Source organism: Halichoerus grypus, chromosome 13 (genome assembly GCF_964656455.1).
Source record: "Halichoerus grypus chromosome 13, mHalGry1.hap1.1, whole genome shotgun sequence".
Taxonomy (NCBI): Eukaryota; Metazoa; Chordata; class Mammalia; order Carnivora; family Phocidae; genus Halichoerus; species Halichoerus grypus.
This window is the reverse complement of record NC_135724.1, coordinates 36,196,748-36,213,777: the sequence shown is the minus strand read 5'-3', so window position 1 is coordinate 36,213,777 and position 17,030 is coordinate 36,196,748. Positions and strand designations below refer to the sequence as shown.

The following is a 17,030-nucleotide window of genomic DNA, read 5'->3' as shown; positions in this document are numbered from 1 at the left end:
TGCTGGATTTTTCAAAGCTGCTGGCAACTCAAAATAGGTTAAGAATGTCCATGTTCTGATATTCTATAATCTTTCTGATTTTCATGAACACTTTTTCTAAATTAAAAAATCCCTAAACACACTTAGTTATATTCCCACAAGTCAAATGATAACTACTATCTCATTAGGAATTAGAATACAAAACATATTACTGTGGCATAATGTTAGGTCTAGCATCAAATAGGACGCCAAACTTACCAAGTTTACAGATAATGAGCTGCTTTACTATCCGTGCATTTTGTTATGTAAATTGTTTTAAAATGTATAGTTGAAAAATAAAATGTATTGTTTATTAATCCTAAAAACCTCCCAAGAATACTACTTCATATTGGAATCAGATAACTGGATCTTAGAAAGGTTCCAAGAAGAATAGGCTTTGCTCTGAAGCAATTAAATTTTTCCATAAATTGGTCTAAACATGACCAGATTTAGGAGATGCTTTACAAAGAATTCTTGCTTTAAGAAGTCAAGTCTGGGGTACCTCGGTGGCTCAGTCGTTAAGCATCTGCCTTTGGCTCAGGTCATGATCCCAGAGTCCTGGGATCAAGCCCCACATCAGGCTCCCTGCTCAGCGGGAAGCCTGCTTCTCCCTCTCCCTCTCCCCCCTGCTTGTGTTCCCTCTCTCGGTATGTCTCTATCAAATAAATAAATAAAATCTTAAAAAAAAAAAATAAAGTCTGACAGAACTCTTTCTATGAGATGGTTAGTATGAATGACGCACAGTTCTCCATAAAATTTTCATTGGCTGAACTACATGAGAGGTTTACATTTTACTTAAACAAATCCAATGTATGCAATGATATTAAAATTATCAAGACTTAAGTTCTATTTCTAACACAAATCTTACTTCAAAAGCAAGGAGTGGATAAATTAGATGGCCTAGTCACCAGTAATACCACTCCCCTAATAAATTACAACGGTGTACTGAAGGAATTGGACTTAGGCAATAACTTTTATTAAACAAATATTCTTGATGGTACACATCTCTCCCCAATTTTGTCACAGACACCTAGTTCTTTAAGTAAGTCCAAGAAGTATAACTTATTTAACTCAATGTAGATAAATGGTCTTTTTTTTTCCCCTTAAAGTTCCACTCCTATCTGAAATGAAGGAAACAAAAAATAAATGCTGGTCAGCAGCTGTAAATGGTAAGTTTAGAAAGTCAGTTGCACATACATTTTTTAAAAAATCAAAGTGAATATACGCAACTACTTAAAAACAAAGAAGTGGAACAAAATATATCAAAATGTTAATAATTGTTTTCAATGGTTGGTGTAAACTCATGAGTGCTTTTTTATATTTCTTTCTCAGTATTTTCCAGATTTTTTTTCTTTTAAGTGGGCTCCATACCCAATGTGGGGCTTTAACTCACAACCTGAGATTAAGAGCTGAATGCTCTACCTACTGAGCCAGCCAGGTGCCCCTATTTTCCAGATTTTTTACAATAAGCATGTATTGTTTTTATGGTGGGAGAGTGTTTTAGGGAAAAAAGGCAAGGAAAAAGTTTTAAATTCTACATATTGCTTTTTTAAGTTGAATTAAGCTTAAATACTTAGAAGTTCCCAAGCATGAGATAAGGAATAGGGGAAAAAAGGCAAGAGCACTCAATTTTAGAACTTGAACAGATCTTACAAATCATTAGATTTGATATCTGCATTTTAAAGATGAGAAAGGAACAGGCTTGGTATTATACAATTTCAAGTTCACATAGTTAAGTTCCAGAACCTGTAACTCTAAGTTCTGTCATTATTCTAAGTCCATACTCTATACTCCCTGAAGACTAAGTTATCCTAGTAGAACATAAATTTGTACATACAGTATGGCTATTAACTGTTTTTTAAAAAAAAATTTTATAACTGTTTACAATGATATTTTCTATGATTTTTATTATAAGATAAAAGGAATATATCAAAATGTCATCAGGAGGGGCACGTGGGTGGCTCAGTCGGTTAAGCATGTGTCTTTGGCTCAGATCATGATCCCAGGGTCCTGGGATTGAGCCCCGCATTGGGGTTCCTGCTCAGTGGGAAGCCTGCATCTCCCTCTCCCACTCCCCCTGCTTGTGTTCCCTCTCTAGCTGTCTCTCTGTCAAATAAACAAAATCTGTAAATATATCATCAGGAGCTAAGTGCCTTTAATGTATTCAGCTTAGTGGATTTTTCAAATTTGTAATATATTAATATTTCTGGACTTCAGTGTTCTCAGTTATAAAACATGTTAACAAGTTACCTACTTCATAGAATTACAAATAAAAATAGGATCAATACCTTGGCACAGAGTAAATGCTATTAGTTATTTATGATAAAATTTTCAATTTTAAATTATTCTCTCTCCTACAGTGAAGTTTAAGTGCAACAGTAGGGTTTCAGGTTAGGTACAAAGACACTAGTAATTTTTCACTCAAAGAATTCATGGAAACATATCCTTTATGCACTATTGGCAGATTCATTCAAGAGGCTGAATAATTCTGACTATTCAAAAACTAATAAGCTACTAGAGGCTTCAAGAGCAGAGCTTCTTGAATAAATGTGTTTTATTTTTTTCTTTTTTTGCATTACAAAGCTTTAACGAAGGGCACTGGTGCTGATTAGTCAGAAAGGGATTGCAGAGTGTAATCTAGCATGAAAAGCCCAAACTGACAACCTAGAACTCAAACTCACTAGCCCCAGCCATCCAGATGGTCCACTCCTCCCTGTATTTTTTTTTTTTTTTTTTTTGAGAGAGAGAGAGAGAGAGAGCGTGTGGCGCGCACGCAGAGCAGGAGAGAGGTGCAGAGGAAGAGGGAAAAGCAGGCTCCCCATTGAGCAGGAAGTCCGCATCCATCCCAGGACCCTGAGATCACGGCATCCATCCCAGGACCCTGAGATCATGACCTGAACCGAAGGCAGACACTTAAATGACTGAGCCAGCCAGGCGCCCCCAGATGATAACTTCTAAGACAGGTAATGAGTTGAGGAAAAAGGGTCACCTGGTATACATGATACCAAGTGTTGGATGGGAACACAACACTAAATTCTGGCAGGCATAAAGAAAGTTGTACTGTTTGTTCCTATCTTCCTTCTTTGTCCCAGTTTTCCTTCTGTCCATCTTTTTTCTCTTTTGCTTTTGTTCCCTTGCCTCATCCTGTCAAAGGAAACTCTTTAACACTGCCATCATTTACAGCTGTACTGTGAAATTTTCAGTTCTACATTACTTTCAGGGCATCTCCCAACTTTCACACAAAATTCATTTTGCTTGAAATGTATATATACCAGTACGCCTAATGTACACTATGCATATACACAATATACAGGTAATTCTAAACAGCTTTGACACCAAATTCAGGTTTCACACTATAGATAGCAAACAAGTCAAAGCTACCCCATAAGGATGCTACAGTCATTCCAATTTGTACAGCAGTCTGGAGACTTATGTGGGTACTAATATTTGTGATAAGAATGATAGAAAGACATGCTAAAGGTGGCAAATATTTAGGTCCATTCAGATACTCCCTGGACTTCAGCTGGTTGGCTGTATGTTCCATATTAAAGGAAAATGAGAACAGAATTTTTTAATTCTGAATTGGGATTCAGCATAAAAAAATACCAGTGGTCCAAACGCAAAGGGAATTACATGAATCCAAAGAGGAGGATATTGCTTCTTTGCATTTCATGAAAAGACAAGAGAAGATGGCAAATTGTTGCACAACTTTTGCTTTATAGATTGAAGGAAAGTTGATGGAACTATGGTCAAAATCAACATCCCAGTTCTAGTTCAAGGCTCTAAAAACTAAATCCTTTTCAACTTGAAGATTAGATCTTCCTGACTAGTAAATGTTATTCCTATCTAGTCAAGAGAATGACGTATTATTTAAAATTGCATTTTTTAATAATTAATCCATGTCCTTACTAATTTTACATCTCAAATAACATATAGGGGCTTAAAATATTAACTACAGGGCGCCTGGATGGCTCCGCCAGTTAAGCATTCAAATCAGGTCATGAACTCAGGGTCACAGGGTTGTAAGATCAAGCACTGTGTCGGGCTCCACACTGAGCAGGGAGCCTGCCTGGGATTCTCTCTTCCTCTCCCTCTGCACCTCCATCCCCTGCTCACGCTCTCAAAAAGACAAAACAAAACAACTTAAAAAAAATATTAACGATAGTAATTTTTAATTTAAGAAATCTGCCTGGGGAAAACACTGTCCCTCACAATACATAATTTTGTTGCTAAAATGTCCTATATTTTTATTCACATTTTTTAGGAATGCATTATGTGCAAAGATGGAACACTAAGTCTAAACTTCACCAGCAGCCTCACTTTTCCACAATCTCACAAAGTAGCTCACTTGTCCCACTGTTTCACTCTTACGCTCTCATTTTACAGCCATTATGACTATAATGTTGTTGCTTATATTGTTTTTTTACTTGCCTAGAATTCCCAACCATTCGAATCTTTGTCAATCAGAATTTAAAAGTACAGAGCTTTTCGTAACATGGTTGTGAAGACACTCTTTTCTGATGGATACGGGTGGGCTGGGATCTACAGGTGTTTAGGCATTTTCAGTACATCACTGTGCTGAGTTTTCTATTATTTCCTAGGGGAAATTTCTTCCCTCTGTGCCAACTATCTTATGTATTGTCTTTCTGAAAATGCCCTGTGGTTCCAGTGATGTTATTATTTTTATGTAGCTAGAGACTGTATATAACCTGCTTTGGTTGTCAGTAAAGTGGACAAGATCCAACATGGACTTAGAGCAGTGATTGGTTTTTTGAATATATATGATCCCCATCACTCCTGGGCCTCACCAGCCAGAAGGGACACTGCTCTTTTCCTCTGCTCCAAGCTCCCATACAGACACAGATTCCTCACCACTGCAATCTGGCCCAAGAAAGGAGATGTAATTGGAGTTGATCCTCCCGATTGTTTCCACTCTGCAGTACCCTTAGTTCCAACCTCCTGCTTCTAGGTGTTCCATGTGGGGCACAGAGTATTTGTGTGAACGCTCCCACATTTAGTAGAGTAAATGCCAAGATGCGGTTCCTCTCTTCGATTCCTGTCAGTATCTATCTTCTAACAATACTGCCACTGGGAGGCACCCATCATTTCCTTTTTATCAGAGCAGAGCTATGTCATATATTATATATAGTAAATATAATTTCTTCATTTTCTGTGTATCAATACCTATCTTTTAAGCAATCTTGACCAATCATTATGAACAGAACTTTCTGTGACAATGAAAATGCTGTGTATCCACACTATCCAACAAAGTGGCCAAAAGTCACATGTGGCTAATGAGCATTTGAAATATGGCTAGTGCTGAGGATTTAAATTTTATGTTTTATTTAATTTTAATTAACTTAAATAGCACAGGTGGCTAGTGGCCACCTACTGAACAATTCATGCAGCTCTATATCTCTATACATTTCATCTCAACCCCTCTATTTCATCTGGCTTTCCATCTTATTTTTCTCCTCATCCTCTTCTCATTATATCTATCTTTTTATTTTGTATTTATATAAGAGATATGTAACAATATGTAAGGTATCTATATATACATCTTTATTACTTGTATGATAAAGACAGACTGTACTAAGTTTTATATATTTATTCTAACATCTTAAAACAGAAGTCAAGATTAGAATGTCAAAGCAACTATCCTGCTTTTTTTTTTTTCTACAGAACAGAATGAAAATCTAAATCATCAAGGAAATAATGTAACACTTTATTTGAATCCAAGTCTCTCAACATAATCAATTACATTCCAGAACACTGGGGTGAACTTTAGACCAACTTGATTTCTGAGACAATCACTGAAGAAATCGTGAAGAACTAAAAAGGTGAACATGAGCAAATACTGTACCTAATTTAAAGAGGTAGATTCCATAAACAACAGACAAGTAAGCTTGAGACAGGTAAGTCAGGATCTCAAAAAATGACTAAACATATTGTTTAAAAGAACTTAGGAATCCAGGCACAATCCTTAAGATGCTAAGAATATAACTAGCAATATAAAACTTCCTTTTTTGAGAGGACTATAGATCTAAGACAGACATAAGCTAGCCAGAAAACCTCCAAGTTTTCTTGTGTGGGGCTGGAACTTTCTGAGGTAGTTACTATACACCGGGCAGTTTTAAACACCCAATCCATGTAAATCCCATAATAACCATATAAAGCAAGTATAATTATTATTCCTATTTTACAGACAAGGAAACTGATGTACAAAGAGGTCAAATGTTTTGCCTAGTATCACTGAGCTAGTAAATGGTAAAGCCAGAATTTAAACTCAGATAATCCAGTTCGAGTTCCCACTCTTCATCACAAAGCTGAACTGCTTCTCATAGTGTTCACTGATCTAAGACCAAAGTCAACTAAGAAAAATTTCTAACCACAGACAGACCTATGTTCTGGCCTTATCTCTTCAACACATAAAAACATCTTATCTATAAGTCAGAATATAGCCTTAAGAAATCTGCAAAAGAAAGCAAGCCAAGAGAGCCAAAATAAATGACAAAAGTCAAGTTTTCAAGAAAATCTATGGGCTGAAACATTGACTCAATAAGATAATAAAGATACATATATTTTAAAAATTAAGTACGTAAGAATCTGATGAGCAACTCCCAGAATGGCTGATATTAAAAAAATAAAAGAGGTTTGTTTGAAGTAGTCCTAAAATTAACACGATCAAAAAAATGCCAATGCTCCACTGTCAAAAATATGTACACTCCATAAAAAAAACCACACGCACACTCCAGAGCCTAGAAGTAAAGCTTATACACAACAGAAAGAAATGTCATAAACTATTTATGCTATAGTAAAAATTTTATTTACTGGACCTTACTTAAATATTCTTTATTTAAAAAATAAAAAATATAGACACATTACAGATCTTACTATAGTTACATACTTTGTTTACTGAAATGATCCTTAGATCCTTTCTCAGAGCCCATTACTTGCATCAGACATACACTTCTAAATATTTAATTGCAAAATTCCTAAACCCATGGATTAGGAAGTTACCTAAAAGCAGGGAGAGTAAATGCTTTAAGCACGCATTGCTGCAATAAATAAAATAACCAACAAAAAAAACCCACATTAAGCTTTATAAAAATTACTACTTAAACAGTATTTTACATTTACATTAAATAGGTCCAAACACTCTTGGTATCAAGCTCTTGGAGGCACGACTATTCTAGTAGTTACGGACATTTTTACTGCTGATTCTCCTGTGGGTCACTTTCACAAGGCAACCTGTGCTTGCCGGGACTCCCAACCACATGAAGATTCAGGAACCACAATAACCAAACCGGTACTGGATGGTGTGGCTGGTGTGCTTGCAAAACAGAGGCAAGGTTCTGGTCAGGTGCGGGCAAACATGGCAAACTCACAAAACTTTGGCACTATCATCTCCTGTGACTTTGATTTCCTTTTGACTTGCCCCAGAATTGTAGAATCTGTGAACTGCCCCACTAAAAGCTATAATAAATCCCTTTTTTCAACAGAATCCCATAAAAACGTGAGAAAACAATCTCAACTTCCAACATCAGATAAGCACACTGTAAGGACAAATACAACAAAGACAACAGCAACAACAAAAAACTCAAGGAAAATATTAAAGGAAAATTACAAAAATGAGGAAAAATAATGAGAAAAGTAAACATCATGAAGATACAGAAGATTCAACATAACAGGAATTTAAGGAGAAACGGAAAAAAAAAAAGGCAACTTAGATCTTCGCAATAAAAGGGAACACCAAATATCAAGCAAAATTAACAAAAGACCAATATCCTACATATGTTAGGCAAAGTGTTAAATGTGCAAGAGAAAGGAAAAATACAGTAACTAAGACAAAGAGAAAAAGAAAAGAAAAGTGACCCAAGAATTCTATATTCAGCCAAGCAGTCATTCATGGGTGAACAGAAAGGAAAGCCATTCTCAGACATGCAAGGACTTGCACTATTTTTGTCACTCTTCATGACTGCTATACTTGTCCTTTATTTTGACATAGTTGACTGAAATAGCTATCCATTTAAAATTTTTAATGACAAATAATACATGAAAAATGGTAATGACACAATAAAAAAATAAGAAAAATGATTCTTTACACATCAATAAAGGGTCAAAGATCTTATAAACAAAACTGGTCTATAAGGAGGAAAGAGAGGGGAAAACTAAGGGGCTCTTATTTCAAACTGTGCGTTTTTCAATATCAATAGTAGATTCTGGTTTTTATCTTCCATTCTAGACTTCTGATACTTTCCATTTTCCCCAATGTATAATCTGTGTGTGTGGATACACACACACATAAATATATATGTTTGAGTAAATACTTTTGTGAAAATTTTAAAATAAGAAGTACATGTTTCTAGCAATTTTCCAGAAAATGGAAGACTGCTCTCAAAACAGTGTGCTCCCTTTACATCAGAAACATTCAAGCAGAGGCTATTTTGGGGGAGATGTTCTAGAATAACATCTAGCACAATCCAGCACTGGTGGATTACATGATCTCCAAAACTCTTTCTGGTAACAAGTTATCATCAACCTTAGACTATATATATATCATCCCTTTATAACAACAAAACAAACAGACTAATTAAAATGGACAAAGGACATGAACAGACATTTCTTCAAGATGATAAACAAATAGCCAATCAATTAGGATGGCTACTATCAACAAAAACAGAAATAACAAGTGTTGTTGAGGAAGTGAAGACATTAGAAGTCAGTGCATTGTTGGTAAGAACATAAAATGGTGCAGCTGTTATGGATGGTCTGCTATGGTACAGCAATTTCTCAGAACATTGAAAATAGGATTGCCATATGATCCAGCAATCCCACTTCTGGGTATAAACCCAAAAGACTTGAAAGCAAGGACTCAAAAGAGTATCTGCTAAGAACCCATGCTCATAGCAACATTATTCACAACAACCAAAATGTGGAAGCAACCCAAGTGCCCATCAACAGATGCATTGGAAAACAATGTGGTATACACACACACACACACACACACCACAGAATATTATTCAGCCTTAAAAAGGAAATTCTGGTACATGCTACAACACTAATAAAACTTAAGAGTACATGACGCTGACTGAAGCAAGCCAGTAACAAAAAGACAAATAGTGTATGATTCCACTTATATTGGATACCTAGTCAAATTCAGGGACAGAAAGAATGGTGGGTGTCAGGGTTGGGGACAGTGGGGAATGGGGAGTTGTTTAATGGGCACAGACTTTCAATTGAAAGTCTGTACCCATTAATGATGAAAGGGTTCTGGAGATAGGTTGCACAGCAATGAGAATGTATTTAACAGTACTGAAATGTCCATTTAAAAATGCTTAAGATGGTCAATTTTAGGTAATGTGTTTTTTACAATATTTTAAAATATAAAAGCAAGAACTATGCCATCACTTTAATGGCTCCCAGAATTTCCCCTACTAACCAGCTACTTTTAGAGCATTATGCAATTTAAATGACCTGGTAAAAGGATAAAAGCAGAAAAAATAATTATGTAAAATCGGGTTCTGATTTTATTACCAACTGTCTTCACGCAGATTGTGTCCTATGGATTTACATCAGTAAAATGCAACAGAGGCATCTCCACTTCCACCTCCTCTTGTCACCAGACAGGGTATCATTTTGTTTTCTTAAATTGTAGCAGACTGAGCATGAAAATCACTTCACTTCACTCCTTTATTTTCCCCCCTACATCTAGGAATTTATGAAAAAAATTATCACAGATAAGCAAAGATTTAGCTAAAAGGTGATTCAAAACAGTGTTTTTTCAATAGCAAGAAACTGGAAAAAAAAACTGCTAAACAGTAGGCAGCTGGCTAAAGAAATACTTCATTTTGGATAATTAGAATATTTATAATGAGAAAATGTTTACTATAAATGTGTAAAAAAGTATGTAAAAGAGCATGCACTATATGATTCCATCTTCCAAATCTTGTCAATTGCATTTAAAGGGTAATGAGACTACAGATGGTATCTGTGTGTTCTTATGAAGGGTTTCTAAACTATGAGGATCACTTACTACTTTTACAGTTAGAAAAACTTTAGTGCCAACTATTCAATTTTTTAAGAAAGCAAAAAAAAAAAAAAAGAATTTTAAAATAGTTCACTCATTATGTCAGTTATCTCAATAAACCTGGGAAAAAATAATAGGCTTCGCTGCACAAAAATAAAAATGAAAAAGTTTAATTTGATTTCCTAAAACCAAAATCATCCTCCCCACCAAAACTAGTTCCCTATTTTTTTTAAGGATTTTATTTATTTATTTGACAGAGAGAGACACAGCGAGAGAGGGAACACAAGCAGGGGGAGCGGCAGAGGGAGAGGGAGAAGCAGGCTTCCCGCTGAGCAGGGAGCCCGATGCAGGGCTCGATCCTAGGACCCTGGGATCATGACCTGAGCCGAAGGCAGACGCTTAAGGACTGAGCCACCCAGGCACCCCACCAGTTCCCTATTTAATATCCTTTTAGCCAATGTCAGAATCATTTGCCCCATGGTTTTCAAAATTTCATTTATCACGGATTCCTTCTACCTCTCTACCCTCAGACCCAATTGATAAAATTCTTATGATTCAATGGTTTCCCATACCTGCCCATTCCTTTCTCACTGCTATCATCAACTATGGTTCAGGCCTTCATTATCCATAATATAAAATTTTCTAATTAAATCCTATCTGGTCTTCTTATAGCGAATTCTCCCCCATTGTAATCCACTCGGTTAACTTCAACCAGGCTTGCAAACACTGCCAATGCCACCATTCCTCTCCAACCTTTGGACTGCTACAACCATCAGCTCCACCTGACCTTCAGTGCTCTCCACAATTTGGTTCTAACTACTTTCCAATCTCACCTCACTTCTAGTAATTCTCAGCTGCTACAGGAACAGTAGTAGAAGTTATCAGTTATTGAGCACTTACTTGGCTTCAGGGAGAGTGCTAACTGCTTTGTAAGCATAAATTCTTTAATCACAATGCCCCTCTTGAAGGGTATTACTATTATCAGCTATATTCTTTAAATGAGTGAGCAAGCAAAAGGCAATTACAGATTAAATTCCTTTCTTTTTATGTAAAAAGAAAGAACACTGGCTTAAAGACTGATACCATTTGTGGCTCCGGTTCTTCCACCAGGTAGCACTGTGACTCATACATTCAGTGCTTCTTCACTGATGAGTACTGTTCATTTGTTACTCATGTTTTCTAACATATTGTTAACATGTTATTCTACTGAAGGAAAAACAGGGCAAACTGGTAAAATACTTTTATTTTTAAATGGCCACTTACTCCTTTATTTCAAATGCTCAGCCGCAGTTCTAGAAGCTGCAGTTCTTGAACACAAGGCCCACTTTTAAGGTATTGGACTAGACGAATATGACTTAAAAATTAGTTCACCTACTGTGCTTGATATAATTTTCCTCAAAAACCTCATTAATCATTTTTAAAGGCAACATTCTTTTTCTGATTTAATTACAAAATAAATCACCAATTTAAAATATAAATATTTATATACTTCTCGCAAATTACATTTGTACTGGTATTCACTCATTCATCATTTGAATCATTTATTCATTCAACAAAAACACCAGGAGAAAAGTACTACTCCAAGTGCTTAGGGTATGGCAATAAACATGAAAAACAAAACAAAGTTCTTCCTCTCACGGAGCTCACATTCTAATGGCAGGTACAGATGATAACTAAGTACATATACAGTGATACGTACTGTGAAGGAAAAATAAATAAAAAGCCAAAAAGAAAACAACAGTGTAATACAGTGGGTGGGAAAAGGGCAGGTGGAACCAAATGAAAGGGCAGTGAAGGACGCTGAAGAGGTAACACAGAAACATAAATCTAAATGAAAAAAGGCACCAGCTAAGTAAAGATCTGGTGGAGAGAGCATCCAGCTACTCTGTTAGCGGTTAGCAAGGCAGAAACCCTGATCTGATGTGAGAAATGCTTCACCTGCTTTAAGAGTAAAATGGATACTGTTGAAATGGTTCAAGATGAGGTTAAATGGAGACTCATGACTAGTGCTATCATGGAGTTTTAAATAAGATCTAAGTGTAAAGGGAAGCAGTGCAGAGTTTTAAACAGGGGTATGATGAGCCCTGACTTCTTAAAAGATAAACCAGGCTGCAGTTGCGTAGGGCATTAAGAGAACAGGAAGATGAGTTGTTAACAATCTAGGCAATGTATGACAACCACTTAGACAAGGGCAGTTGGCTGAAGTTACAAAACACATATACTATAGTTCTATTTTACAAGACACAATGGTCTTCCATTTTTATAATAAACCGAACTCATATTTTTCTCCACTCCCTCCCAAAAAGCCACTAAAATAGTAAAACAATTTATAAAGGTGGAAACTGAAAGGAATGGAGAAAAGGGACTCATACTACACAGCTGTCATGAAACTTTTGGAAGATGGAAAAAGTGGAACAAGGAATAACGACCGAAAGTGATATAATTCATCCTGAGCAACTTTGGAGAGGCTCAGGACTTTGAGGTACCAAGCTCCTTGAAATGTAATAGCCTTAAGGTTGACAATTAAGATCAACTGAGAATCTCTACATCAGTCTGTTAAAACTCTTATCATATAGAGCCAAAAGACAGGAGTGAGAAACCAAGCCAAAGATTTGCATTTGAAGATCCAAATCACAGACAAAACTAAGGCACTATTCTGAAAACAGATGGCCTATGTTATCTACCCAGCAAATGCGATGCATTTTTTTTTTTTTTTTGGAGAAAATTAATAGCCCAGAAGAGAAGACCTATAAATAATATTTGGGAATCATCAAAGACAATGATCTAGTACAATCTTACTGAAAGTTAGACTGATAACATGTATCAAGTCCTTAACATGAATCAACAATTTCATCTTTAGGAATTTATCACATACATAAACAAGAAGACACAGATGAGTCAAGAGTATACTAGAAGAGATGTTCACTGCAATACTGTTTATAATAATATCAAAACAACTGAAACACTTAGTCAAAGAACACAGAGTTGTTAAATTATGATATAGCCATTCATTAAACGGAAAACAGTGATGTAAGTTGTACATATATTACATGAAAAGAACAGTATGCAAAATACATGGAGCCAAAACACAGGGCTAAGCCTTTTGCTCAAGGAGCTTTTTTCCTGGGGCACCTGGGTGGTTCAGTTGTTAAGCGTCTGCCTTTGGCTTGGGTCATGATCCCAGGGTCCTGGGATCAAGCCCCACAACCGGCTCCCTGCTCAGTGAGAGGCCTGCTTCTCCCTCTCCCATTCCCCCACTGCTTGTGCTCCCTCTCTCACGGTCTGTCAAATAAATAAAATCTTAAAAAAAAAAAAAAAAAAAAAAAAAAAGGAGCTTTTTTCCTATTGATGAACATAGATTAACTGCATAATAAAAAATACTAAGATTATGATTCTTGAAAAGTAAATTAACCATAAAAATTTTACACTTAATGATATTTAGATCTCAAAAAATAAGAAACCATTAAGAAATTAGTAATGTCTGCTTTAAAAAAAAAAAACCCATATAACTCCATCTTATTAAATTACTTCTAAATTTAAATCAATGATTCAGTGAAAAAAAGTAAAACGTAAGAAATAACTGAACTACAGATGAAAGATTCCATAATCAGTTCTCCATATCCTTACCACTATACCCTTAATAAAATTTGAAATTTGATAAATAACCATCAAAAAGCTATGTGCAGGTAACACCTTCAGGAAGATTTTGAAATCTGCACTTTCAGTGCTATTTAATACATTCTTATTTCCTATAGTGCGAGAGCAGACATTTGGAATTTCTAATCATTAAATGTCTCAGGCAAAACAAAATTTATCTTAAGCATTTAAAAAATGAAAATTGAACTTTCTGGAAAACGAAGTTTTATGAGTGTAACAATCTTGAAAATCCTGGATAATGCTGTCTAGCAGACAGAGGGGATGGACAACAAAAGTAAACAATGTGTTCAGAAACAGGGAGAAGGCCAAGTAAAGTAAGAAATAACTACTTAGGAAAATGTCATTTGAAATATTAAGTATGAAAGCAAATACATATAAAGTAAGTGGAAAGGAAGTAAAAATTCATATACACAACGATCATTATTAGTTAAAATTGTAGACATGAACAATACCAGAAATAATACGAACAAAAATCTACTGCATAATTAAAGGTGGGTAAGACAAATGGGCCACTAGAATAAAAAAGAGACTACATTCCCATGTATACATATATAGGAATTAAGTATAACAGAAACGGCTTTTCACAACATAATAAAAGACAGACTGAGTCATTAACTCAGTAATCATTAATTAATACATGACAAAGGACATTTACCATCACTTTCAATTAGACCCTATGTCACACCATGAATTAAAAAATCCTAATGGATAAAATTATTAGGAAAAAATTATTAGAAAAATAGCATAGTATTTTTAAAGTTATGAATTGAGAACACCATCTTAACTATATCCAGAAAGCCCAGAATCTATAAAAGAAAAGAGAAACATTAACAAGCAAACTTAGAACCAAATAGAAAAGTAGTCAATCCTGCAGATATACTTGCACAACTATACAAGCCTGCCTCACCAGGATGTTCTCTGCTGCACTACCAAAATGCACAAAATTAATAAAAGCAACTCAGTGGCTGCAATCTGACACCATGAGAAGAGGGACAGACTTAAATAAATAAATAACACTCATACACTGAATACTACGCCATCAATTTAAAAAATGAGCTAAATCTGAATATACTGATGTAGGACTGCAAAAGATAAACAGTCCTCTCCGACAGTTTTCCCATCCTGACTTCTAGAACTTGGAACTATAATTTGACTTAAGAGCCATCAAATTGTGATTTCCAATTTTCTATGGAATTCTAGGAATTTAAAACACATCTGGATACTATGACATAAAATAGGGATTTTATAAAAGCGTATTTCCTTATACCAGCTGAACAGAGCATCAAAGACATTATCTTATTAAATGTGAAAGAACTGCTGATCTCTATACTTTCCCCTCCCCAACAGTATCAAAATCAAAATGTTACTTTAAGTCCCCTATCCATGAATGCCTTCCAAAATAATAAACTAGGTGAACAAGAGTTTATTCAATAATGTCAACTTCTGAATGGTGAAATATGATTTTCTACAGCAATCTGTGACATGCATTTTATAAATATAAATTAGATTAATAGTCTAACAGTTATCTGCTTAATAACCTGCTAAAGTTAGTCACAAGTTCCAAAAATGATTCATAATTTCCAAAATAATTTCATGTTTTCATTCATTACAAATGCTTTAAATAGCAACCTCCTTAAAAAATGTGAAATAGACAATCCCTGAATGAATACTTTGAATTTATATTCGATTTAAAGAAAAACAAAAAACGACTCATCAATACCTGGTCAATGACAGTTGATGTTCAAAGATGCAGATAACTGAAAACTATCTGATGGTATCACAGCTTATATATATGGTAAGTATAAATCCTGACCTCTCAGTTTCAACTTCAGTGATGCCACCTACTTGATACAAAAAATGTCTAAATATCTCAAATCATTTCCATAATCTTCTGACAAAGAAATCACTTAGTTATAAATAATAACTTACAAAGAGTTTTGTGGAATGACTTCCTAATTTATTGGAAATCTACATTTTTATTACTTGTAAAAACATGTTCAGCATAATTTAGGTGGTCTCTTTTTAATATGATAATATCCAGTCACGTTGAAAATCAAAAAAGTTCCTAGAACACTTTAAGACAGTGATTACCTCTGAGGAGGGAGCAGGCAGAAAGAGTTGGAGAGAGAGTTTTTAGCTTTTGCTGTGAACTTAAATTTCTTTAAGTAAAACCTAGAAGCAAATGTGCCCTTTGGAGGCAGAGTTCCTGGGTTCTTAACAACTCACTACCTCTTTCTGACCTTGGGCAAGTTATTTAATTTCCCTGTGCCTCGGTTTTCTTTACCTGTAAAATGGGGATCATTTTTCCTGCTATATAGGATTAAATGAGTTGACAGATGTGAAGTGCTTACAATAGTACCTAACACATGGTAAATGTTATTGCTATTATTATCATCAGCCTCATCACCTATAACCATCAACTAGGCAATCTAGCTGAAAGGAACTGGGAAAAGAGGGAACTGGAGGGTGACATCTGATTTCTACACTTCCTAACATTTCAAACATAAATTCTATTTTTGTAACCAGTGATAAATAACCAGCTTAAGTGAAAAAGCAGTATACAGTAGAATAACAGTTTCAGTCTTCAGTTTTCAAAAACATGAGACAATACAGGCTTTGGAGTTTGATATTTATTTTTAGCAGGAAGAATATGCTAATGATGATGACATCGTTAGAAGATACGCCCATGTCCAATACCTGCAACAGAAGCTCAATAGAAGTTAAAGAAACCATACCAAAAGACTAAGGACAAAAATTGCATAACATTACTTACCCTTAATTCTGCTAACAATAAAACAAGTAACAATATGTTTAAGATTGAAGTTGCATCACAAGATCAAAAACTAGCCAAGTTAAATATCGTACGTATCTTCATAAAATTTTTTACCTTTTCCTTTCTATGTACAATTGGGAAACCTTTTGTACGTGCTCTCTCCAAGGTAGAGCATGGTGCCAATAACTATGCTCCAAATTGTAAAGGGGTAATGCTAAATTAAAAGCTGAGAATTTGGGGTGGGAGAGCTCTTGATCAAACAGCTGGTCTCACAGGTAGAAATGACGATCCTCTTTGGCAGAGACCGCTAAAACAAGAACTAGACACTAATAAAAGCAACTTAGTAGAGGCAGTATCATAACATACCTACAAATTTACAGAGAACTGCTTAAATAAAGGGATCCAGACGAGTTAGAAATTCTCCTACATATACATATAGAATAAGAAATTGCTAGAGCAATAAACAATTTAAACAAGAACTAGTCAAAAAAGATTCTGGTCCAACCACCCCTGACAACAGCTACTCTGCTCAAAGGAAGTAGGAAAATGTTT

At 35.3% G+C, this 17,030-nt stretch overlaps 1 protein-coding gene across 5 annotated transcripts in view; it reads right to left on the bottom strand.

Annotated features, from left to right (window-relative positions):
* Positions 1 to 17,030, bottom strand: part of RPRD1A (regulation of nuclear pre-mRNA domain containing 1A) — a 71,074-nt gene that overhangs the window by 20,032 nt on the left and 34,012 nt on the right. The window contains exon 7 of one of the 5 annotated variants that reach the window (XM_036089366.2): positions 13,521 to 16,402. The exons of the other annotated variants lie outside the window; for them this stretch is intronic. Within the exon in view, the coding sequence (XP_035945259.1) occupies positions 16,283 to 16,402 (120 nt within the window). The 3' untranslated portion in view covers positions 13,521 to 16,282. Of the gene's footprint in view, positions 1 to 13,520; positions 16,403 to 17,030 lie in introns of those variants that run through there. 5 annotated transcript variants of the gene reach the window in all.